General features: G+C 62.9%; 1 protein-coding gene across 5 annotated transcripts in view; it reads right to left on the bottom strand.

Annotated features, from left to right (window-relative positions):
• SLC12A7 (solute carrier family 12 member 7) overlaps window positions 1-24775 on the bottom strand; it is a 99031-nt gene that overhangs the window by 37068 nt on the left and 37188 nt on the right. For 2 of the 5 annotated variants that reach the window (XM_039475754.2, XM_039475795.2), the window contains exon 1: window positions 15635-15843. The exons of 2 other annotated variants lie outside the window; for them this stretch is intronic. In XM_039475754.2, coding sequence (XP_039331688.1) covers window positions 15635-15758 — 124 coding nt within the window. In that variant the 5' untranslated portion in view covers window positions 15759-15843. Of the gene's footprint in view, window positions 1-11928; window positions 11949-15634; window positions 15844-24775 lie in introns of those variants that run through there. One more of the 5 variants, XM_074387533.1, reaches the window with a different exon arrangement.

Here is a 24775-nt window from a genome sequence, read left to right as displayed (position 1 = left end):
CACCAAGCCCAGGACACACGCCAAGCCCAGGGCACACGCCATCCCCAGGACACACGCCAAGCCCAGGACACACGCCAAGCCCAGAGCACACGCCAAGCCCAGGACACACGCCATCCCCAGGGCACACACCAAGCCCAGGACACACGCCAAGCCCAGGACACACGCCAAGCCCAGGGCACACGCCAAGCCCAGGACACACGCGAGCCCCAGGGCACATGCTATCCCCAGGGCACACGCCAAGCCCAGGGCACACGCTAGCCCCAGGGAACATGACATTTCCCAGGATGCAGGCTAGCCGTCCCCCCAACACATTATCATTTAAAACAAAGCCTCAGGAAGCCTCAGCAAGTGAGCTGTTCAGCCCAGGGCAAGGGCGTCTCCCTCTGGCATTGAAAATCTCTTAAGACAGCCAAACGTCGGCAAAATTGTCGCTTCCGAAAGTCGGGCCTGCACCTCCTAGCCCCGCTGCTGAATCTACCACTGGAGTGAGTGAGGGGCTTATGGGGTGGGGGGACTTGAGTTTACCTGGTGGGTTGAGACCTGCTGGCCCAGTGATGGTGTTAGGAACCAGCGGGGAGACCCTGGCAGCTGCCCGAGGCCGTGAGGGGGTGGGGGGAAGCCTGAGGCAGGTGGGGAGACCCTAGCAGCTGCCCACAGCCATGAGTCGGTGGGGGGGCATGGGGAGGAACTTGAGGCTCCCTGGCGGCTCTCAACACGATGGTCCAAGTGATAGTGTTAGGGGTTGGGGGCGTGGTGAGGTGTGACGGGGACGGAAGTCCTCACACCCAGGCCGCAGCAGCAGAGCTGCCTCACCACCCCACCCTCCATGTGAGCACCACAGCAGGGAGCCTTTGGCACGCACCAGACCCCAAACCTGTCTCGGCCTTGGTCTGAGACTTTCAGCCTTGAGGACTCTGAGAAGTTTCTGTCTTCATGAAACACCCGGCCCCAGGTACTGTCACAGCAGCACAAGGAACTAGGCACAGGCCACTGCAGAGACCACGGCCTAGCCGGGACCCCCGAGCCAGCAGCCACGGCCACTGCAGACACCACAGCCTCACCTGCAGGGACCACAGCCTGCCTGGGACCCCCGAGCCAACCACCCATGACCAAGAGGACAGGGTCTGCCAACACACACCCCAGCCAGGCACGGTGAGGAGCTGAAGGGCATCTGGGCAGCTCAAGCCCACACCCACCCACACCTCCAGGCCCCCTGTACCTTGTGCTGCATACCAGCCCCCCAGACCAGGAATGACCAGGCCGAGACCCTTCCTGGGGGTGCGTGGCCCCGCACAGAACTATGAGGGACCCTAAGGGTCCAGATGAAATGGCCAAGGACACGGGGTGGCTGGAGGAGGGCAGGCCAGGACCTCATCACTGTGCCAAACAACCCGGGGTGGGAAGATGGGCATTTTCTACAGGACGAATTTCAGATATGCCAGAGCCCACCAGGAGACAGGCACCAGCTGCAGGAGCAGTGGGTTCCAGCTGTCCCAGCGAAGAGCAGGTGTGCCCTCAGTATGGTGTCCAGAGCAGAAAGCTCAGCCCTCAGGATGTGCAGGTCCCCGAGAGTGGCCATGAGCAACTGCAGATGTGCAGACCCAGACCTAGGGGTGCACCAGAGACCCGTTCCTTGGAGCAGCGGCCCCACCCCGCAAAATGTCCGGGAGACACACACACAGGAAGCTCCGGGTGAGAGGCGGCCACGTGCACAACCTCAGACTTCCTTTTTCTCACCAGCTGGTGAGATCTGAATGAGGTCTCCGTGTGTGATCGTTCACCTCCTGATTCTGGCAACTACGCTGCAGAGATCCCGGAAGAAGTGTGCTCACTTTTAGGAACTATTCCTGTAAGGGGCGCCACGTCAGCTGCGTATTCCCAGGAGTGCAGAAACAGATGGGCAAGTGAAAGATGGAGACCCAGGGCGAGGTGGGGGCAGGGGGCAGGGGCAGGAGAGACACGGCCATGGTGGGGGTGAAAGACGGGGAGCCGGGGTGGGGGGGTGGGGGGCAGGACATGGCCATAGCGGGGGTGAAAGACGGAGCCGGGGTGGGGTGAGGGGGGTCAGGGGCAGGAGGGACACAGCCAGAGGCAGAAGACTGGCACTTGGGTGGTGGAGGCCGAGGGTAAACGGGCCTTCTCCACACTGGCCTTGCAACCTTTCTGGAATCTGAAGTTCCATCAAAATCAGGTTAAAAGAAAAATTACAAATACATTAAACTAAGAAAAAACGTCTGAAGTCTTTGCCATCGATTGCAGGTTCTTTCCAAGGTGAGTCCGCCCCAGGGCCCGACCCGCTTCGGTGTTTTCAGGGGATTCCTGCCCGGGCCCTTTGCACAGACGTGATGGCCAACTGTTTACAGAGCAGATCAGCAGTGACCGGCGAGTCCTTCTGGAGTCAACGGAAAATGAAGGACCAGGATTCTGATGCAGATGCTCTTGGAGGGAGGGAGGGAGGGAGGAAGAAAGGGAGGGAGGGAGGGAGGGAAGGAGGGAGGGCCCCGAGGGTTTCAGGCTCTCCCAGGCAGCCAAGCCCTGCTGACAACCTTGGACAAAGTCACGCTGCTTGGGCTCAAGTTTCTCTTCCCAGGACGAAGGACGGGCGCAAGGCGGCTCCCAAGGCTCAGCCCTGCCGGCCCTTCCCCGCCAGGAGTGCAGCTGGGGGCTCCGCCGCCCGGCCCAAGTCCCTTCTGGCAACCACACGTCTGCTGGTGGTTGGGGTCTTAGCATGTGACTCAGTTTACACTCAGCAAGCAACCAGTTTACCTGAGCTTCCACGAACCACACAAATAGGAAAAATGAACACGGTAAACGTTTGCTTGAACCAGAGACCCACGTCCTCCCACCGCCTCCAACGCTCCCAACGGCAGCAACAACCCTGCTCGTGGCGGCGTCTCCTCTCCACGGCCCACTTGGGAAGACGGCAGCACCTATCAGGCCCCGAGGACACCCCAAAAAGCAAAAAGCGCACAAACAAGCTCCCCACAGGCAACCTGTGCAGCTGGAAAAGGGCACTAGAAACTTGCGCAAGTTCAATGAGTATTTACAAACCCCTTAAACTGAGAAAAATGACGATGTAAATGGCGTGGAGTAACGTCCGGGATCAGCGAGTCCCACTGTGCGCAGGGTTGCGTGCCAGCGGCCTCACGGGAAAGCCGGAACGCCCGGGATCAGCGAGTCCCACTGTGCGCAGGGCTGCGTGCCAGCGGCCTCACGGGAAAGCCCTCTGCATGGGGCTAGCAAGGCACGAGTCTGTCCTTTCTCTGCTTATTAAGGTAACACAGATGGTGAGTCCAGAACACGAGAACACACGAAGAAAAGGGGGACGGACGCACCTGCAGGGTCGGGCTGGTCCCCCCAGCGTGGGGACTGTGCTGAACACCTGCCTTTACAACCAGCCACCGGTGTCTTCCTGTTACCAAGAAGCCTGACACCAGGACGACAACCTTCAAGCCTCTAGAGAGAACGCAACTCCCCTCACTTGACAAGAGTGTCGCCTGGTCTCTATGGAGGCCACAGCAGGCGTGCTCTCGGAAGAGGGAAGTGCCTACTTGGGAGACATGTGACTATTTCCATCTGGTTACAACAGCCAGGTCACACCTGAGTCAACAATGTGTTCTGGGGATGCCATGTCCTCAACGCCACCCCAGTCAAGAGACTCTTCCTTAAAAATCCAATGTCCCTCTCACCCTCCACACACCCGGCCCCCCCTCACCCTCCACACACCCGGCCCCCCCTCACCCTCCACACACCCAACCTTGTGTCCCTCGGACTCTCCTGGCTGGACCTGGATATCACCTGGTTGCTGTGAAGGGCACTGAGCTCTCCCCTGGCCAAGCCCAGCCTGTGTTTTGGGAACAGCACCTCCTCCCTTGTCATTCTGCATGTTCAGGATGACAGGAAGGACCAGAGAACAAATGGACACGGGGAAGCCTGGGCGTGCGGGACAGGAAGGGTAGATGTGCCGGGTCCTTACTGGGCGGCCACCGTGTCTAGCCCTCAGGGAAGGTCCCAGTGGTGCCTCTGCCCTGGCCATGCACAGGTGGCCTCTGCCAGGCTAGGTGAAGGGATGAAGTGTCCCCAGTCAAACTCCACGCCATGGGCCAGAGAGCAGCGCCCAGACCCTGCGTGCCCCCAGGCGGGAGTACGGCACAGACAGCAACCCAGCGCCAACCTGGCCCATCCACTCCAGGGGCACATCCTCGGCGGACGACCCCGGTTCCAGCCAGGACACAGAATGAGCCACTGTACTGACTCCCACAAAACTGGCCTCCCCTTCCCTCCTCCCATTTCTGACTCGTCTCTACACTGAAGGACTGAAAACGCTCAGCACTCATCACAAGCAGCGCCCGTCCACAAGACAGCTCAGAATGCCGACTCGGGAACCTCAGTTCGTGCCAAGCTTGTGGTCCCCCTAGACCCAAGTGCAGCAAAACTCGGGACACCTTAAAACCACGTGACCAAACAGCCGGGAGCAATGGGAACGGCCCCTTCACAAGCACCATCGTCCCCTCCGGTGGGCGTGTGGGCAGGAGCCAGAGCAGGCAGTGTGGGGTCCCGGAGGCGTGGGCCGCTCCACTTCCCATCGTGACGACGCGTGACGGTCCCTACGATCACTGAGAAACGTGACTAACAGGACCTAAAAGAAGAATCCTGCAGCCAGTCACGTCCAGGAGGCGACAAAGGAGGCATGGAATTTCAACCCTCTCCTCCCACCCAGAGGTCCCGGCCGGCCCGGCTCCCACGCACCCCAGAAGAAAGCGCAGCAGCAGCTCAGGAATTTCCCCTGAAAGGAGACTCGGGCGGGTGTCTGCAAATAGCTCTCGAAGCCACAAATCATCCACGAATGTCCCTCACCCTCGGCAGCGTGGAGCGTCCACACTGCCTGATGAGGCTCCCACGGGTGCTTCCTTCTGCAGACGTAGCCGTCAGAGTTAAAAACCCACAGGTCCCGGCCAGACTCACTGGGAAAGAAGCCCCTGTCAAGGCCGCCTGGACCCTGGGCCGCCCACACCTCCCTCTGCAGCCTTTCAAAGGCTGTGGTCTCATGGCAGCTCCCAAACCCCCTGGGCTAGTCCAAGGCACAGCAGGTCCCAAAGACAAGCCCATCAGCGATCCGACAGTGGGAACCGGGCTGGGGCCCAGAAGCCTGGCTGGGGTGGGAGGAAGGTGAGCTGCGCTCGTGGGTAACGGAAGAAGACACGGTTCCCGAGGGAGACCTCGCCAAGTCCTGCTGACGTCCGTGCGAGGGCGCTGAGTGCAGGGAGGGTGCCTGTCCTCTGCGGCCTTCCTCACCGAAGTACTCGGTCCCAGGCTAACCTTTAGAGACAACACCAGACGCCCCCCAACGGAGGAGGGTTCTCCAAAACCAACCAGGACTCCCCAAAACTGCCATGGTCATCAAAAAAAGTCCGAGAAGCCGCCACGGCCAGCAAGAGCCCAAAGAGGCCTGAGGACTCAGTCTGTCGGGCGGGACGCCAGACGTGTCCTGGGACAGGAAAGGACACGAAGAGCTGAGCCACGTGGCCCGTGGCGGCTCCCCACAGCTGCTCCATCCATCCCAGCGTCTTCCCAGCTCTGGGAGCAGCCCTGCCTCAACCCACCTGGTGCCTGGGAACAGCCTGTTTCAATGCCCTCTCCCTGGAGGGCCCTCACTCACCTGCCCCGAGCGGCCCTGGGCAGCTGGCACCGGGTGGACTGCCTTGCCCACCTGCACTGGGACAGGGCCTCGGCCACTGCCACCAGCTCCCCGCTCCCATCCCTCCAGGTTTAAGGCAGTTCCAGCAGTGGCTCTGCGCGCAGCTTGTCCCGTACCTGCACGAACCCCATGCACCAGGCTGACCTGTCCCCAGGGGCCAGGGTCTCAATGGGACGTGCCCCTCGCAGACATGCCCGGGACTGACAGCGTCTGGCCAGCAAGCCCGGCTTGGGTCCGGACCCCAGAATTACGGTCTCTTGTGGGCCCGAGACCTCAGAGGGGCCCCCCCAGTAGCCAGAGAAGGCCAACAGCGCTGGTGGAGAGCCGGAAGCACCACACTGACCAACGGCGCGCTCCTCCTCAGCCAGGAAGGCCACGAGGTCAAGCCCCGGCCTGGAGAACCGGCCATAGGCGGGAAGCCCCGTCTCATCTTTCCTGCCTCTTCATTATGAAAACGACCCCAGGTAAGCAAGTGGGCAAACATCCTGTGCACCCCCGGGGGTGCTGGCTGTGCACACACAGATCCGGCCCCCGAAGGCCAGGTCTGACGTCAAGGCGCGCAGCAGCCCCCGCCCTCTCCCCAGCACTGGGCGGCCTGCTGACCCTCCGGAGCGGTGCTGGGTTTTCTCTGGCTGCGGCTGCCTGGGCGAGGCCTGACCCTGCTCACCCGACAAGGGCCTCCTATCACGTCCCCGGCTCCCTCCCCACCAAGGCCCCAGCCAGAGGCGACCTCTGGCCTTTCACTCCGATTTTTCTGGCCCCTTCTCGTGCCCGTGAACGCAGACCCTTGGTCGGCAAGCAGACCCCGACGGGCGGGCTTCGGGGGCAGCCTCTGGGCTCGTCCCACCCGGGAGGGCAGGAGGTGGCTGCAGGTGAAGGACCAGGACCAGACCCAGCAAGTGTCCTGGCCGGAGCAGGGGCGGCCCCTCCAGCCAGGGAGCAGGACAGAGCCTGCAGGCCAGACCCGACTCACCCCGATCCAGGCTGGGCAGTGCCCTGTAGGGCGAAGCTGGCTCACCACCCTAAGCGGCCCTAGCCCCTCTCAGATGGCACAACCTCCTCCCTTCTTTCCCAGGGGCTCATCCCGCCCCGTCTCCCTTCTGGGGACCTGCCTTTGGGATTTTACAGTCATTCTCCACAGGCTCTTAGACTCAAGCCGGAAGCAGCTGACAGGCGGGCGGGGCCGTGAGGCCTGGCCCGGGAGCCTCCGCCCCTCCCTGCCCTCCAGCGTGGGTGGTCCGGCCAGCTCCCCAGCCCTGCAGACCAGCAGCAGGCAGCATGGGGCCTGTGCACACAGCGAGGCGCCAGGCCTGGGGCCGGGGACAAGCAGAGGTCCAGGCCCCGCAGCTCCCTGCAGCGGGCAGATACCCAGGCCTGGGGCTGTGTGTCCCCTGGAGCCACAGGGGCACCTGCAGCAGAATGAGTCCCACCTGGTGACCCTGTGGCATCAGCCCACGTGGCCTCTGGGGACAGCCCGAGACTCAATGGACCTAGGAGCACACCCCCCAATGCCACCAGGCTCCCTGTGAAGGGGTGGACCCTGGAGCACGCCCCCACCCATGCCACTGTCTGGAGGCCGGGCTCCCCGTGAAGATGGGGACCCAGGGGCAGCCCCCCGGCACCACTGTCTGGAGGCTCCCCGTGAAGCCGCCGAGCAATCCCACCCGTCACAGTTTGTGCTGCGTGGGCCTTAAAATCCAGTGACTGAAGCTCTGGGGACACACAGTGAGGACAGCAGCCCAGCGCTCAGGCTGGAAAACTGGGGCCTCCGGGCGAGTGCTCAGGCTTCCATGGCGTTTCCGGCTAAGCTGGCGCCGCCTTCAGAGGCAAGAGCAGGCCCTTCATCCCCCGTTCCCGAAGGGTCCTCATCCCAACAATCTGTGCCGACAGCACCGCCAGGATCCTGCGAACCAGGAGCGCACCAGAAGATCCCAGCTCAGCTTCAGAGGCACAGAGAGCAAGGACGCGTGGCTGGAAGGTCCTGGCCAGCCGCGGCCAGACGTGTGTGAACACACCCCACACAAAACACACTTGCAGAGATGTGCGTGCATACACGTGCAGATACGCACTCCACATGCAGGTACGCCAACATGCTCACATATGGGACCCTCTCCAGACACACGTGTACACACGCCAACAAGTTCACACACAGGACACTCTCCAGATACACGTGCACACACGCCAACATGCTCACACATGGGACCCTCTCCATACAGACGCACATGCACACACACCAACAAGCTCACACACGGAACACTCTCCATACACACATGAACACACACCAACATGCTCACACACAGGACACTCTCCACAGACACACGTGCACACACACTTCCCCACTATCCATGTACACTCATCTCGTACACCTGCGCACACATCTGTACTCACGTGCAGACACCCGTACCCACTCCCAGTCTCTCACACACACACACTCACACACCAACACCCACACATACACTTCACACACACGTGCAGAAAGTCCCAGGGGCTACAGACTGCATGACCCTGCAGGTCGGGGTGCCCAGGATGCAGACACACACAGCACTACAGCCCTTTGGGTTTCATGGGACTTTCCATCTGAAGGACACGCCTGCTCAAGGGAAGGCGGCCTCGGGTGAACTCACTTCCTGCACCCTGTCACGTGGCTGTTTGCTGGTCCTGCTCCAGCCTCCTCCCTCGGCAACCAGAGTGACGCTTGAGCCATGGAGGGGCCGTGGGGTCCCCACGTGCCCGAGGCTTGGGGCCCAGGCAGCCTGCAGGGACACAGATGAAGGAAGGCGGGGCAGGCAGCGCCCCCAGTGCACCTGCCAGGCCCTCCCAGGGCGGCTCCTGTTACAGGCTCCGTCTGGGCTGCGGTCGGGACCCTTGGTGGCATGGAGGGGACCTCAGAGGGGCTGGCCTGGCTCGCTTCCCTGCTCTGGTTTCCACTCCACTCAATCTCTCCCCAGTGACTGCCCAGGGCATCTCTGAACCTCCCTGAGAGCCCAGGCCCGACCCACTGGCGCCAGAGGTCTGTAGACAGAGCCAAGGAGATGAGAGGTCACAGCCACCCTCGTGACAGGCTGGTTCCTGGCAAGGGAAACTGAGGCACGGGGCAAATGTTCTGGGATCCCTTTAACCTCCCAGCGGCACGTCAGCGAGGCAGATGACCCCTGAGTGTGGGGCTTGGACAGAAACGCTGGAACGGCCGCCAATGTCCCCCAGGGCTCCCCCGCTACAAGGACAGCTCCAGGCCATGGCAGGCACAGCAACCAGACACGCCAACCAAGCCCACGGGCGTGCTGCATGCGGCTGTCCGTGGCCAGCCTTGGGCTCAGGCCCCAGCCCCCTAACTCCCCAGAGCCGCTGTAACCGGCGGTCCATGGTAACCCTGACGCTGGGGTCAACACGGGCCTGGGAGTGGCCGCTCTCATCCCAGACCCCAGGACCACACCCTGCAGTGCCAAGGCCCGCTGGTGGGGGTGTGTGGGGTGCTGCCCAAGGACACCCCCAGAACGCATGAAGCAAACCACCCCAGGACCACACGTGATTCACAAACAACTCTGTTTCCTCCCACAACTGTTTGATTCACAAACAACACTCTCCTCCCACAACTGTTTCCTCAAAAAGTAGCCGCCCAAGGAAGGAGCGGAAACAGGCCGATGACGGCAGGGAGATGGGCCCCTCCTCAAGGCCGAGGGCCACAAGCCCCACTCGGACCCGCCCCTCCCCGCAGCAATGAGTCCCACAGTCGCCCCCCAGCCAAAGGGGGCCCTGCACGGGCCTGCTCCCTGGCACTCCCGGCTGGAGGCTCCAGGACCCTCAGGGAATCGGCAGCCACGGAGGGGGCAGAGGCAGGGCCTGGGCAGCATGGCCAGCCTCATCGTTCAGGCTGCTGAAGCCAGAGGTTTATCTGCACAGAGCAGGCCTCTACCACCAAAAGGGAGTTTCCCTCTTCTTCACAAAGGAAAGGTACTAACTCTTTGTGCTCTGCCTGTCCCTGGGTGGCACTTTCCCAGCCTCAGAAGGAAGAGCACAGGAGGCCAGGCCCCCATGTCAGTTACCAGGAGGGCCCCCAGCCAGCTGTTGACCAGGACCCAGATGCCCCCAGCCCAGCCCCCTGCCCCCCAGCACTCAGCTGGTCCACTCCTGAGTGCCGTCCACACCCAGCCCCGCTGTCCTCCACTGGATCCCACACCCCACAGGTGGAGGTCTGCCCCTCAAGGCCCTGGTGGGCCTCATGCTCCCTAGCACCCAGAGACTCCTGCCCCGCCCACCACACAGCTGTCACAAAATGACTCTAGGAGCCACCCCCAGAAACACTCAGCTGACAGAGCCAGTTGAAATCAAAAGCGCCCAGCCAGGAACTACGGTTAATACTTACCACAAACAGCAAACTTTGCCCTCTAGTCTTTGGTCTAAAGCACAGCTTAGAAAATTCATATGCTGGCCAAGTGACCCAGTCCTGTAATCCCAGCACTTTGGGAGGCTGAATCGGGCAGACCACGAGAGGTCAGGAGTTCAAGACCAGCCTGGCCAACATGGCAAAACCCATCTCTACTAAAAATACAAAAATTAGCCAGATGTGGTGGCAGGCGCCCGTGGTCCCAGCTACTTGGGAGGCTGGGGCAGAAGAATCACTTGAACCTGGGAGGAGGAGGTTGTCGTGAGGTGAGCTGACAGCACTGCACTCCAGCCTGGCGACAAAGCAAAACCACCTCAAAAAATAAACAAAAAGGAAAAAGAAACCTCATATCCTAACAGGATGGTAATGGGAGACCCCTCTGGGCAGCCGGCCGGCCAGCTCACAGAGGCGATCGATCACGGGGTGCCGGCTGCACTGGTGCCCTTCACGGCGGGGGTGTCACCCTGGGCTGACCTCCACTCCCAGTGCTGTGCCAGCGGCGGGATCTGCCTGCAGTGCCCGAGGCTGCAGCCCAGGGAAGGCTCCCAGGTCCAAGGTGTGAAAGGAACACAGGACCTCAGGACCCAGACTCAGTCAGCCACAGGCAGGAGTCGGGCTGGAACCGGGCCACGCACCCTGCCCTCCACTCTCTCCCTGTGTAGAAAGCTGCACGCGCCTTCACGCTTCGGGTCACAAGGATCCGTGCACGAAAGCAGCTGCAATGACATTCACCCTGACCATGAAACAGCCTCGCTCACCAGTGCGGGGCCAGGACAGACCCGGGAGTCACGGCTCTGCTCACCGCCGGCAAGGGCACACCGGACACTCTGCCGCCCTGCGCCGTGCCGTCCGTAAACGTGCGGGTCCAGAGTGTGAGGCCTGAGGGTTCTTCCTCTCCCGCCACGTGTAACGTGCGGGTTCAGGGAACGCTGAGCGGACACTGCCTGCCTCTTACCTGCCCTCCCTCTTCTTTCTTCCCCTAAAACGCTCCATTTTTCCTGTAAACATTTAAGTCTCCAGCCTTCTTTCGGAAGGAAAGCCGGGACCACAGAGGCTTCCCGTAACCTCAGCAAAGAAACCGCTCGAGTGACTGAGACCTGAGTCGCTGCCTGCGACTTACAAAGGTCGCCATCCCCACGCAGGAGCCTGGGCTGTCCGAGGATCCCTGGGCCAGGTCCGGGGAGCTGCGCAAGACGTGGTCCCAACAGGCAGAGGACAGAGGTGGCCCAGTCAGCACCACGCGTGAGGGAGGACAGCCCCCACTCACACTCAGGGTCCCTCAGGTGCCTCTGCCTGACTCCAGCCAACACCTGGCGAAGCCTCCGATCACGGATCCCCAGCAAACCTGTGTGGATTCAGCCACGACCAGCCCCGCACCCAGGCCTGAGCACCTGGCCCTCCCCTCGGCACTGCCTTCCTGATGCCCGTCCAGACCACGGGAGAGGCATGAGAGCGCCTCGCACTCTGAGCAGGGGTACCCAGCCTCGCCCACCCAAAGAGGCCTGGGAGCTTTGCAGGAGAGGCAACCGCGATCCCAAGGTCCACGAGGCAAAGGCCTCCTCACACCGGAGGCCCGTGAGCCAGGAGCAGGTTCAGACCCAAACACGAGGCCACGCCAGGAGGGGGAGCCCCCGGCCACCCACTGGACAGGCCTAGCCCGGGGGAAGGAACGGACGTCTCACACCCAGTGCTGCCCCACCCTCTGCTGCGGAGGAAGCCCCAGCCCCTCTCTAACTGCCACAGCACGCGCACACACACACACGTGTGCACACACACACGAGCATGCCTACAGATAGGCAGGAGCAGCGTACACGTGTGCAGACACGGTATACACCTGCACACTCACCAGGCACGCCCGGCCAGCCGACCTAAAGCTCCAGGCTTTACCACGGGACTGCTAAGGACAGCCTCGGCCTGGAGACAAGCCAGCCTGGGAGCGCGTCCGGCGTGGGGGACGCGCCGGCCCGGCCTGGATGCCCAGCAGCCACCGCGCCTCTGTGTCTTTTGTTTCCTTTGGTTTTAAAAAGGGAACTTCATACAGGGTGGCGTCCTGCAGCCTCCCTGCCCGCCCACCACCTATCCTTGACCATCCACACCCGCGGGGCAGTGCCCGACTGCTGCCCGGGCTCCCGGGCCCCGTCGCAGGGTCAAGGCCCCCCACAGTTCCTCCTGCTCCGACCAGTGCAGTGTTGGGCACACTCCCGAAATCCGGGCACAGTGAGAGCTGCCACTTCCCGTCCCTACTCGGCAGGGCAGGGCCTGGACGCCCTCTCTCATGCACGATCCCCCGAGTCCCCACATCCCAAGGGGGGCCCCAGATCAGCGTGGCCGCCGTGCGCTGCCCTGCTCCGTTCCCGAGGGCGGCACAGAGCAGGGCGCCCAGCACCCGACAGGCAAGGGTGGCCCAGCACGGCTTCCAAGTAGGGACGGGAAGTGGAGCTCTCATTGTCCCCAGATTTTGGGAGGGCGCTCCCAACACAGGCAAGGGCGGCAGCTGCAGCGAGAGGACCAGGCAGTCGCTGACCCCACGGCCGGGCCTCCGTCAGCAGCCACGGGCAGGAGGAGGCACCACCACCCCTGGACAACCAACGCCAGCTCAGCCACAGCGGAAAATCTCAGAAACGCAGCCCAAAGGGGCCGGAGCCCGAGCCAGGAAGAAGCTCCCTGCAAACCCGGGAAAGTCCAGCTGAGGGCGGGAATCCGGGAGCCCTGGACGAGTGGAAGTCCCTCCCAGAGGGTGGGTGGCCACGGCCTGTGGGGGTCTTGCCGGAGGCTCGCACATCCCACCTTCCAGACAGGCCGGGGCACCGCCATCCCACCCTCCCTGTCCCTCCCCGTCCCTCCTGGGGTCTGCTATGTCCCAAGGCCCCTGGACAACCCCGGACGGCCTGGGAAGGAGTGGGTCTACCCTGACATGGTCATGGAGGAAGGTGGGCTCCCCCAAGTCAGTTACACAACCCACCCTGCCCTGAAGTCAGACAGGACGCAGCCTGGGCCCAGCACTGTCCTCCCACCTCCTACTCACAAAACCCACGCCACTGAGAAAGTCACATGTCCTTCTCACTTCAAGATGAGGTATTTCACATAAAAGTAAAATCAGGAATAAAAGCTCCATCCGAAAAAGTCCTGAGGGACAGTGCCCATCCTGGGGACAGGAAGCCTCCCAGAGGCTGCCAGGAGCAGGGGGAAGCTGCAGGGGCCTGGGACAAGGGTCTGTGGGGTCAGGCTGGGCACAGCCAGCCTTGCCAGACTCTGGGTCGAGCAAGAGCCCCTCCTCCCAGGGACCCCTCGACCCGGGCTCAGGACATGGAGTCTCCTGCTCCTCAAGCCAGGTGGCTCAGGGTGCCCTCTCCATGCGCCCCTGGCACTGCCAGGAGCAGCCCACCAGGCCCCTAACCTCGCTTCGCCGTCACCCGGGTGCCAGCCCAGAAACCCCAGTGCCTCCATGGACTGCTGAGGGGAACTGCAGTGGAGTCAGGAAGAGCTGTGGTTCTGGTGACTCCCGTGCCCAGACAAGTTTGGACCTGGCCCGCGACCCTGTGCTGTGGACCCCGTGCAGCAGGCCTGCGGAGGGGCTCTGGCTTCTGCGGGACCCACCCCAAAAACCAGCAAAACGTAAAGCCTGCAGCTCTTTCTCCAGGCCCGGCCCAGCCTGAGGCTGGAGCCCAGTGCCCGTCATGGGACTCCCCGGCCCACCTGTGGGCTGAAGATCAGGACTGGATCGAGTGGATTCCAAGGGCAGCCGCACACCCCTCACCACCGGACAGTGGCTGAGCGCCAGGCCCCTCTGTGGAAGCAGCAAGTGTGTCCAGCACAAAAGCCCCAGGGGTAAGTTCTCTGCCAGGTCAGCTCACGCCATAGGGGCACCTTAGAGCGTGCAGAAGCCACATCCGGCCCATGCCCTCTAGGTCCCGACTTCATGAAGGCCACGGAGCCTCCTGACACGCCCGTAGCAGGACCTGAGTGCTCGGGCAGCAAGATGGGCAGCTCGACAGGGCCACCGCCTGCTGGGCAGACAGGCCCCGGGCACCGCTGCTCAGCCCTTGAGAGTAAGACGAGGGAACCAGCAAGCACAAAGTTACCTCCGGCTTAAAAGCAACTGGCACTTAAAGTCTAGGGCAGGCGTCCCCAAACTTTTTACACAGGGGGCCAGTTCACTGTCCCTCAGACCGTTGGAGGGCCGCCACATACTGTGCTCCTCTCACTGACCACCAATGGAAGAGGCGCCCCTTCCTGAAGTGCAGCGGGGGGCCGGAGAAATGGCCTCAGGGGGCCGCAGTTTGGGGACGCCTGGTCTAGAGAGGAAAGCAAACGTGGTCAGCCTTGAAGAGGGGTCACCCAGGCCGGAAGACGCTCCTTCTGGGTGCATTCTCCGCGCTGCTACACACCTCACCTCGCAAGACCCCGCCAGGGCCCACCCTCCGTGTCCTTCCTGCCTCACGTGGTCACCGGAGAGAAGGGGCCTGGATTCACGGACCCTGCTTAACACTTCACCTGGTGTTGAGCCTGGCCTCTGTGCAGGAAGCTGAGACCACCCGCCACTCACTGTGGGAACTCTGATGATGCGCCCCAGGCCAGCGCCTTCACAGTGGCACCAGACCCATGTCCCTGGGCTTCAAAACTGCTGGGAGGGGTCTTTCCAGCTGGGGACGGTGCGTTACCAAGGATCTGGGGTCTGGCACAGAACCTGTCCCTGGACTGACCTCACCTCCTTCCTTCTACTGCCAGGGGAAGGGAGGCTGCCATCCACAGCCTCAGGCCGGGGCACCCGCTGGCACGGCCAGCCCGGGGGGTGGGGTCTAGACTGAGTCCCGCCACCTTCGAAGAGACTCCAGTTCCCGGAGTGGGCTGAGACCCCGGGAGTAACTGGGATTGGAACCAGGATAGAGGGGACAGGGCTGGGGGGATTCCCTCCTCAGCCCCGTCCCCACCCCCAGGGAAAGTGAAAGTGCTAGAAACCTCCAGATTCCGGGGGGAGGGGACAAAGAGGACGCGGCCTGAGAGAGGCCCCGCGGCCGCCCCCTCCCCAGCCGCCAGGCCCAGTCCTTCCTGTTCTGGCCCCGGGGGGCGGGTGGCTCCTCCAGGGTCAGGCGGGGGAAGGACCGGCCAGTCCGGGCCAGACCGGACGCAGGGGAGGGGCGAGCGCGGGGGGCGCAGAACGCCCCGGCTCCCGACCCGCCCGGGTCTCCACCGCGGCCCCGGCCCCACCGGGGACCACCCAGGGGCCCCGGCTCCCCAGGGAGGCGCGCTCCGGCTCCTGCCCGTCTCCATGGCTACCGGCAGCGGCGTCCACCTTCCGCCCCCAGTCCCACCCGAGCTGCGGGCCGGCACCGGGAGCCCGGGCAGGGCCCCTCGCCCCCAGCCCTGCCGCGAGCCGGGGTGCGGGGCGGAGAAGAACCGGCGTTGGGGGCGCAGGGAGGGGCGCGTCCTGACCCCCGCCGCGCCGCCCGCCTCCCCGCCCCGCCCCGCCCGGACGCCCCTCTCCCGCCGCAGGGCCCGGACCCGCGCTCGGGGCGCTCGGCCTTTGTCCGGGCAGGTGGGGCCGCGCTCACCCGGGCTGGGGCGCTCGGGCTCGGGGCCCTCGGGGGTGCCCGGCGCCTCCGTCCGCTCGGCCGCCTCGTCCCCGCCGCCGTCGGCGCGCGCCTCCACGGGCACCACGGTGAAGTTGGTGGGCATGGCCGCCGCGGAACGCACTCCCCGCCCGGCCCGGGCCGCGCTGCGCCGCTCCCGCCGACGCCGCGGGACTTGGGCGCAGGGGCGGGGTCCGCCCGACCGGACCGCCCCGCCCCGCCCCGCCCGGCCACGTGACCTCACCTGCTCGCCTCCGACCCCACGGAAAGCAGGCCCGCGGTGGGGCTGGGCCCGGCGAGTTCCCGCAGCGACCCCCCAACCCAGGTTGTGCCCGCCCGACTGCCCCCACCCGAGACGCGGGACCTTCGCTGCCTGCGCCCCGAACCTCCGCAGAGCCCGCGAATCCCCGCCCCGTCTCCAGCACCCCTTCCTGCTCCGGCCCCCGGCCCCTCCTGCTGGTCCCCCAACCCCCCCTGCACCCCTCCTGTTCTCCTCCCGCCCCCCTCACTGCTCCAGCCCCCGGCCCCCCCTGCTTCCCTCTCCTGCTCCCCCGCTCATCCTCCAGCACCCACCTCCCACACAGTCCACCCACCCACTCTGGGCTGTCAACACCCGCTCAGACCCTGAGCTCCCAGCCTGGCTTCTGGCTTGCCGGGCCTGGCTGCGAAGGCATCTCAGGTGGAAGAAGCCTTGGATAGCCTGGGGGTGGGGTCCTCTAGAGCTTGGTCCAGCTCCAGCTTAGGGACCTAACCCAGTAGAGGGAGTCCCCGCCCAAGACAGATGCTACCCACAAAGACCCCAGTCTCCTCCACACCTGCCCCGGAGCGCCGCTCGGCCCCTACCCTGGAACCCTCCCCTCCCTCTTTGGGAAACGTTCCAACAGCACACAGGGTAGGGCAGGGAAGGTGGAGTTCCAGAACCCCGAGGGCATGCACCAGGATACCACCAGCCTAGTGCCTGCCAGCACCTGGCACATTTCTCAACAAATGACTCGTGAAAAATGGAACCATCAGGAGTCCGTCAGTGGGGAATTGGGCTACAATGCTACAGCACACAGGTGCAGTGAGTCAGCCTGTATTCATAATCACCGCAAACTGCTTTACAACAACAAAGCAGAAACACAGGTGGTGTGGGCAAAGACGGCCACAGCCTCCTGTCACGTGGAAACTGAGCGTGGCCTGGCCATGTTTTAGCAGCGTGCCTGTCTAATCCTAAAAGGCAGCTCGAGGGGATGAGGCCTCTGGGCTATGGGATCACAGAGCTCTGTGGGGTCAGAGAAGGCAAGCCCAACCCCTCCAGCCATTTCCAGTAAAGGCAGGTGTGCCCTGGGTGGCCCAGAGTTCTACTCCTGCCCCATGGGCTCTTCCAGGCAGAAGCTGGAGGCCTGGTCCCCTCCTGGAATGCCCCCCTTCCAGCACCAGCCCTCTGCAGAGGTGGGGGGGCCTCTGGCCTGGGGGCCACCAAAGGGAGCTCAGGGCTGTGGATGGTGCTGGGTCAGCTGCCTCCCTGGGTCAGCTGGACAGAAAGTGGGAAACTACCACCCCCCCCAGAAGATAAATGGTTCCCAGGCACCCTCATGAGGAGGGCTGGCTTTGCTGAAAAAACCCGGGGGGTGGGAACAGAAGTGCCCAAGGGGGCCGATGATAGGGTTCACACTTAGGGTGCTGAGGAAACCCTCTCCTCAGTCACCCCAGCAGGGGCTTCTGCACATTCAGCCCTGGTCACCACCCAGCGCCATTGCCAGGGTTAGACAGAGCTCCGGGTGGGCACGGGGCCTCCCTAAGCTGGCTGCAGGCCCTCAGAGGGGCTGGCTTGGAGGGTCTGTAGGCAGGGCCCCCTCCCAGACTCAGGACTCCTCAGCTTCATTTTACAGAGGAGGAAACTGAGCCGGGGAGTTGAGGCTCCTGTGGCAGCTCCAAGCGGTGTCTTCTCAGTGATTAGAAAATCTTGGCTAGGACCTAGGGCGGTGGCTGAAGCTCCCTCTGGTTTAAATCTTAGACGCTACTGAAGGGAGGCCTGGGTGAGGGGGAGGTCTGCCTTTCGCATTTTAATTAGGTGAGTCATGACAGGGTCAGCACCCTGTGAGCACCTGCCAGAGCCCAGATGCTGCTGCAGGCCCCTCCCATCCGTCAGGAACCCGTCCCTGGGGGCCTGGCCGCTTCCTTCCTTTGCTCTGTGGGTGTCCCGGCCTGGGTGCATCCTTCCACACGGCAGCCTGGGGTTCAATGTGCCTGCGTGACTCAGGGCTGTCTTCCTGTGCACCTCCAGCCCTCCGTCCTTTCTGCACACGGCACCTGTGGTAGGAACCCGCCCTCGGACACGTGGAGGTGCCTGAGGCCTGGGTCGGTGTTGCATCTTTCCGTGCCGGCCATCTGGCTCTCAGGCCCCTGTGTCTCCTGGAAATGGCCACTGGGGGCCAGGTGCCCGCTGGGATCCAGGTCCAATCCCCTGGCAAGGCTGGGGCTTGCTCTCAGGGGGAGCCTCGCGCTGCCTGGCGGGATCCACCTGTCAGCAGTCCTCCGTGCCTGATGTCTGAATCGACAGATCCATGGAGCTTCTAGTGCATCATGGATCGTCATGAATTCACCGGAGGCAGAGGCTCATCCTGTCCATCTGGCCGTCCGGTAGTGGCGCCCACAGGAAAGGCAGGGCAAGGGTGCCTCTCCCTCACTCGTCCGTTTTCACGATGGTGAATTGGTTCCCAGTGATCTCCCAAGTGTATTTAAACATCGCTGATGACACAGGTCGGTGGGTCTCCGTCGATCACCACTAGTGTCCTTTCCAAACACCGGTGTCCAGCTTTGCCCAGCACAGCATCTTCAAATGCAGCCTCTCATCCTTAGGTGTGAGCCTGGTCGGCTGCCGTGGCCTCTCGGCCTCACGGCACAGCTGGGGAGCCCTGGAAGTTAGTGCAGAACTGTGGCCGAGGGTGGTGAGATGCCGTGTGGAGATTCTCAGAACGGTTCCTGCTGCCTGCCGCCCTCCGGTGGAGTTTCTAATTGATTAGCTCGGAGACTCGTGCCCACGGCTTGGAATAGAATACGGGCTGTGGCCTGGGAGGGCTCTCACCACCAGCAGCACAGGCCGCCTCGCAGAGTCTGTGTGCCTCTGACACAGCTTCTCCCCGGGTCCACGGGTCGCCCCAGTCCACTCTGCTTTCCTCTTGGGGTGGGGACTCATCTCCTGCTGCCCTGCTGGGCTGGGAACCTGCTGTGGGCACCAGGCCAGGTGCACCTCCAGGGCTGAAGGAGCATGTGGGGCCGGCGGGCCGAGAGTCGGTGGAGAGCGCTGTGTCCAGGGAAGGGGACATCTGGAGGAGGCTGGCCCTGGAGGCCCAACGCTCCTTCTCACCAGCTAGCCGCCCACCTTCCGCCTGGGAGGGCTGGGCACCCACCCGGGTGCTTGCCTGCTGGCCTGGCCCCGGTGGTGGGTGGGGCTTGAGAGGGACTAGGGCAGAGGAGAGAAGCAGGGGCAGGAGGGAAGCAGAGAAAATAGGTGGGTAGAGAGGGAGGGGAGAGGAAGCGGGCAGGGCAGGGGGAGGGAGGCCCCAGTTATCCAAGGCTAAAGTTACTTTTAAAAAACAGCTTTCTTCTCTTAAGTTTGGTGAGGCGGCAGGGTGGGGTGCGTGGACACCAGCGGGAGCAGCAGAGACTCTGCCCCCTCACCACGCAGGAGGCTCCCGGGTTTTTATATCACACGTGCGAATTTCCGTCTCTCAAGGTGCTACTCACGTAATGTTATTCACATAGCGTTAATTTCACGTGGACGCCTGAGAACCGTGGGCACAGGGAAGGCTTTCATCTCCTCCGAAGGCTGCGCCGCCCAGAAGCGCGCCCACCCAGCTCCCGTTCCCGCCCCACGGGTGACTCCTCTCCGTGAACCTTAGGAAAACGTTTGCTGTTGGCTCAGGGTGAAAGGCCGTGCCAGGGTCCTGATGGGCTTGGAACCTCCAGCCTGGCAGACACACGGCCTTTCAGAAACGGAAACAGGGCCCTGCACACGGCATGGCCTATCCCGTCTCAGACGCCATAAAGAGCCGGGGTCGGAGGACTAGGCCAACCCTTGTGATGCCGCCCCAACCCGGCGGCACCGTGAGATCCGGGGAACACTGGCTCCGTCCCGGGGCCATGGAGGGACCTGCTCAAACCCCAGGGCCACAGGGATGGGCCGGGGGGCCGTGGGGGGCGTGCTGCAAGGAGGCTCTGGGCGGGCTGCGGTGAGCTGGGCCGGGTCTGCGGGGGTGGGGCTGCAGCCTTTGCTGGGGAGGCAGCCAGGGCAGGGGTTCCTGCCAGCCCAAGGTGGAGCAACGAGTGAAACTGAGTTTGCAAAATTATCCCAGATGGTGGAAGGGATCTGACCTAACTGACTCCATCTTGGTTCTAATCTCCAGGATGTCCTTGTTCCTTCCTGGCCTCGGCTGAACTAACCTTGGAAGGAACTTAGTTTATAGTTAAACAAAGCACCTTCTTGCCTGGGGACTAGACGGCCTATTAGAACTAACGTTAGTCACAGGTTTAGACATGATGGTTTAGGAGTCACGCAGCTGGAGGCTACAGGATTCTGACCTTCCCTAAACTGCTCCTAAGATCGGGGCTTGAGATATTGCAGACCCTGCCCTGGATGGGTCGGATCGATGGACTGGCTCGTGGGATCTCTATCCCTCCCTACACGAGGGAGCTTCAGTTCCCTGCAGGTTCATCCCTGACCTGGCCAGTCGCACTCCGGGCTCACTGGCGTCCCCCACCCACTAAGCCTCCTTACCAACTGATTCTGAATGCTTCGGGAGACTGACTTGAGCGACAATAGAACTCCAAAGCAAATCACGTTCTCTATTGCAATTCCCCTGTCTTGATGAACCAGCTCTGTCTAGGCAGTGGGCAAGGTGTGTCCAGGGGACCGTCACATGAGGGGAGTCCGTGGGCCTCAGCCACTTGAACAGAGGGATAAGAAAACCCCGGCCACGCACCGTGGCTCACACCAGTAATCCCAGCACTTTGGGAGGCCGAGGCCAGCGGATCACCTGAGGTCAGGAGTTGGAGACCAGCCTGGCTAACATGGCGAAATCCCATCTCTACTAAAAATTCAAAAATTAACCGGGGGTGGTGGCACGCACCTGTAATCCTAGCTGCTCGGGAGGCTAGGGCAAGAGAACCGCTTGAACCCTGGGCGGTGGAGGTTGCAGTGAGCCCAGACAGCGCCATTGCACTCCAGCCTGGGCAAAAGAGCAACTTTGTCTCAAAAAAAAAAAAAAAAAAGAGAAGAGGTACACTGAGAAGGTTTCAGTGCCATCTGAGGACGTCGTGGACAGGCCTCACAGCCGTGCCAGATCCAGGAATTCAGCAAAACCGGGTGTGACCCAGACCCAGAGGAGCGTTGGCCAGATGGAAGGCAGACGCGGCGGTCCTTGGATGTGAAAGGTCTTGGCTTGAAATTTCCTCTCTAGACTGGGGGAAGCCTCCTGCCAGGGAATCTGAATGAGTCCAGGAGGAAGGTGAGGACGTGGGCCTGACGCAGCCCGCAGAGGGCCTGGTCTCACCCATTCCTAGTGGACGCTACTAAAATCAGGGAGTACAGGAAACAACTGTGCCCATAATCGCTGGCCGCAGCCTTGCAGGTACCAAGGCCATTTCCGGTGGCTTCTTCGGGGCTGTGGGACGGGTGGGGGTGTCCCGCTGAGCGTCTGGGCCGGCTGGCGGGAGAGGCAGAGCTGGCGCCGACATCAGCCTCCCAGAGGGACGGGCTCACAACCGCACTGAGCACCTGGAGCCTGGCGCTGCCCGTGGCCCTCGGGGCAATCACAAGCCCCGAGTGTTTGGATTTTTTGGAAACGATAAGTAGCCTTCACAAGTGTCCAAGATAAGCAGGCCAGACCTCCCCAGAGGAATGTTCTGGGGGAGAGGGGGTGCACAGACACTGCTCTCGGGAGGAGGGCCCTGCCCGCTTCTGTGGCCTCAGATCCCACGTGCGCACCCCAGCCTGTGGCAGCTTGAAGCTGTCCTGAGGAGCCAACAGAGGCAGGGGCCAGAGACGCTTTTGCAGAGCGGAAAGGTGAGCTCTGTCGTCACTTGCGTTTAAAGCTTTCCGGCGCGATCGGAGAAGCATGTGTGCAGCCTCCCGCGTTGTTCAAACGTGCAGCTAGGAGCCTGGAGTTCAAAGCCGGCCTCAGTTGCCACCACTTTTTCCCGGGTCCCTTCTGGGGTGAATTTTCTGCACTTGGTCAGCGGAGCCAGCACTCAGTGAAGGTGGGGACCCCCGGCCTCCCCCGCACAACAGCACACAGGTTCCCCTTTAATCCCAGCTCCCTGGGGACACCGCAGGATCATGCACATCCCTGCCTGGGTGACGCCCATGTGACAGACGCCCTTCAGAAAAGCTCCGATGCTGTCTGGGCCGCACCGTGACCCCTCCATCTGTGTACAGCCAGCTGGCGCCCATCGAGCCTTGGTCCTGGGGGGCAGTCAGCCTCAGCCCTAACCATCAGGCAGCCGACATTTCAGGAAGCTCAAAGCAGGTGGGCTTTGGGCCCCTTTCCTCTCCCCAGCGCCCTTCTACCCAACTCCCATGCTGGGCTCGCTACCCACACAGCCCCGACCCTGGCATGCTGGGCTCGCTACCCACACAGCCCCAACCCTGGCATGCTGGGCTGCCTACCCACACAGCCCCAACCCTGGCATGCTGGGCTCCCTACCCACACAGCCCCAACCCTGGCATGCTGGACTCCCTACCCACACAGCCCCAACCCTGGCATGCTGGGCTCCCTACCCACACAGCCCCAACCCTGGCATGCTGGGCTCCCTACCCACACAGCCCCAACCCTGGCAGAATACACCTTATTTCCTCCCAGCAATGGACAAACGGGGCCAGCCCGGCGCTGTCCTGTGATGGGTGGGCTGGCGGTAGTGGGGAGTGCCCAGCTTTGGACTCTTTGGCCTGGGCCTCCCCTCATGCCACCTGCTCCCCATGGCTGCTTCGATCTCCCCCCAGAATCCAGTCCATGCAGGCTGAAGGCGCACAGGTGTCACCATGGGCCAGGCAGCTGGGACCCCCATACGCCTCCTGCCTGTCATTGGGGTCACTCGAGGGCCTTTCTGCCCAGCTGGCAGGGACTGACCAGGTTCCCTGAACTTCACCCCCAGAGAGCAGTGGGTCCCCCTGGGGCTGAGGGGATCCTGTGGGGTGGCCCACGCTTACAGGAGCACAGCCTGCAGCCCCCCCATGGCCCCAAAGCCACAGAGCACAGATTCGCACTCAGAATGATGGCTGCAGACCCGCCACAGCCCCCCGTGCGTTTTCATAAGGGAAAGGCCGACAAAGTGGTCTGCACGGAAATGACACGCTTCTCTTCCTGAAACGCGCTCTCAAGGGCGGGGGAGCAAGCCCGGTGCTGCTGGTACCTGCCCTCGCCCACGGCCCTCCCCATGCCCCCAGCAGTGTCCCGATCACATGGAGACGCCTGCAGACCCGCAGGGAAACTCCAAACCCAGAGGACAAGAGGGCAAAGACTTGAACTGGCACAGAGGAGCACGTGCGGGTGCCACCGCGCCCGGGCACTTACGCGGTCGACTGTGCGAGGGACCCCGTGGGGTGCGGCCAGATGCTCACAGCCACAAGCCCGGCCCCGTGACGACAAGATAGTGGAAGCCGCTGCACCTCCCACACACTGGAGACCCGTGGAACACGCGGCCACTGTGGACAACCAGCAGGAACCTCAAAAACGGCTGTGCAGGCCCCCGTGCTGCCGAGTCGTGGGCAGGGTCCTCAGCCTCACTGTCCTCTCCTGGGAAACGCTGCTGAGAGGCGCCGTAAGGCACGTGGCCTCAAGTAATCGTGGGAAAAGGAGGCAGCGGCCGTCGGTGGCCGCAGGAAGGACCGATGCCGCTCTATGGGACCCATCAGCCAGCAAGCACCCATGGGTCAGCCTCAGAGCTACACAGGGCCTCCCAGGAAGTGGTCGCTGGGCCTCAGCCTCGGAGGGGCCATCCCTGGGTCCTGCAGGTCCTCGAGGCCAGGGTTCCTGATGGGGCTGTGTCCATGAAACGGGGCTCCTTCGTCAGTGCAGCCGTCCACCCAGGCCTGCTCCATGCCAGGCACGCAAGAAGCAGGGAAGGGACTCCCAGGGAGGGCTCCGCCTACTCCTGGGCCCTGGTGGGGTCCCAGCCTCACGGCCTCTCTGCCTTGTGCCCGGGCTGCAGCGACACAGCCCCCATTCCAGAGAGCAGGACCCTCCAGTGCTCAGGGGGCAGCAGGGAAGGCAGGGACAGTGTGGGGGAAACCTGTCCTCGGGACGTTCCCCTGCCCCGCCACCAGCCCCACGCACGGCCTTTCCTAGAAACATGAGTCGCCCGACCCTTGAGAAACCAGAGCCCCCAGAAGGGCTGTGTGAGGTGGGCGGGATTTGGGGGTGTCAGACCATCCCAGCATCCGGGCTGTTGGGGGGACGAGAATTCTGGCTGCCAGCCACGGCCCCGCCACTGCCCTTGGCACCTCGAGGGGCTTGGGTTCTCAGCAGCAGCTCAGGTAACTGGTAAAATTGTTTCTGGGTTCTAACTTTGCTTTTTCCTGTTTCTTAAAAAATCCATTTTATTTAATTGTAGTAAAACGATACGTAAAGTGACCATTTAACTATCCTGAAGTGTTGGATGACCAAGCACCACCGCACCTCGGTGCGTCTGCCCTCACTGTCCGTCTCCAGAGTCCTCCCATCCTCCCACAAGGAAGGAAGGGCTCTGCCCAGCCTGGCACCTGCCGTTCTGCGGATATGAGGCTCCAGGGACCTCCCAGGAGGGACCCGACAGGGCCCGAGGCACAACGTCCGCACAGCTCCCGCGGCGTAGCCCGTGCCAGCATCTCCTTCCGTTACGCGGCTGTCGAGCATCCGCTGCACACACGGGCCACATTTTCTTCGCCCACTCGCACTGACGGGCATGAGGGCAGCTATTCCCCATGTGCAGGGCGACGGGTAACAACTTCAAAGGTATGTGTCTACGTACAAATGAAAATGTGCACCATGCATAAAGCACCCGGCGTGCACTCAGACTGGCCCTCCAGGAGGGGGGCCTCGAAACTGGGGCCGGCGCCGTGGCTTCCCGGGGGCTCGGGGCTGACCTGCTAGTGATGCCCCT

The sequence above is a fragment of the Saimiri boliviensis genome, chromosome 1 (assembly GCF_048565385.1).
Source record: "Saimiri boliviensis isolate mSaiBol1 chromosome 1, mSaiBol1.pri, whole genome shotgun sequence".
In the NCBI taxonomy this organism is placed as follows: domain Eukaryota; kingdom Metazoa; phylum Chordata; class Mammalia; order Primates; family Cebidae; genus Saimiri; species Saimiri boliviensis.
Note: the sequence above shows the minus strand (reverse complement) of the source record. Positions and strands in the feature narration are given on the sequence as shown.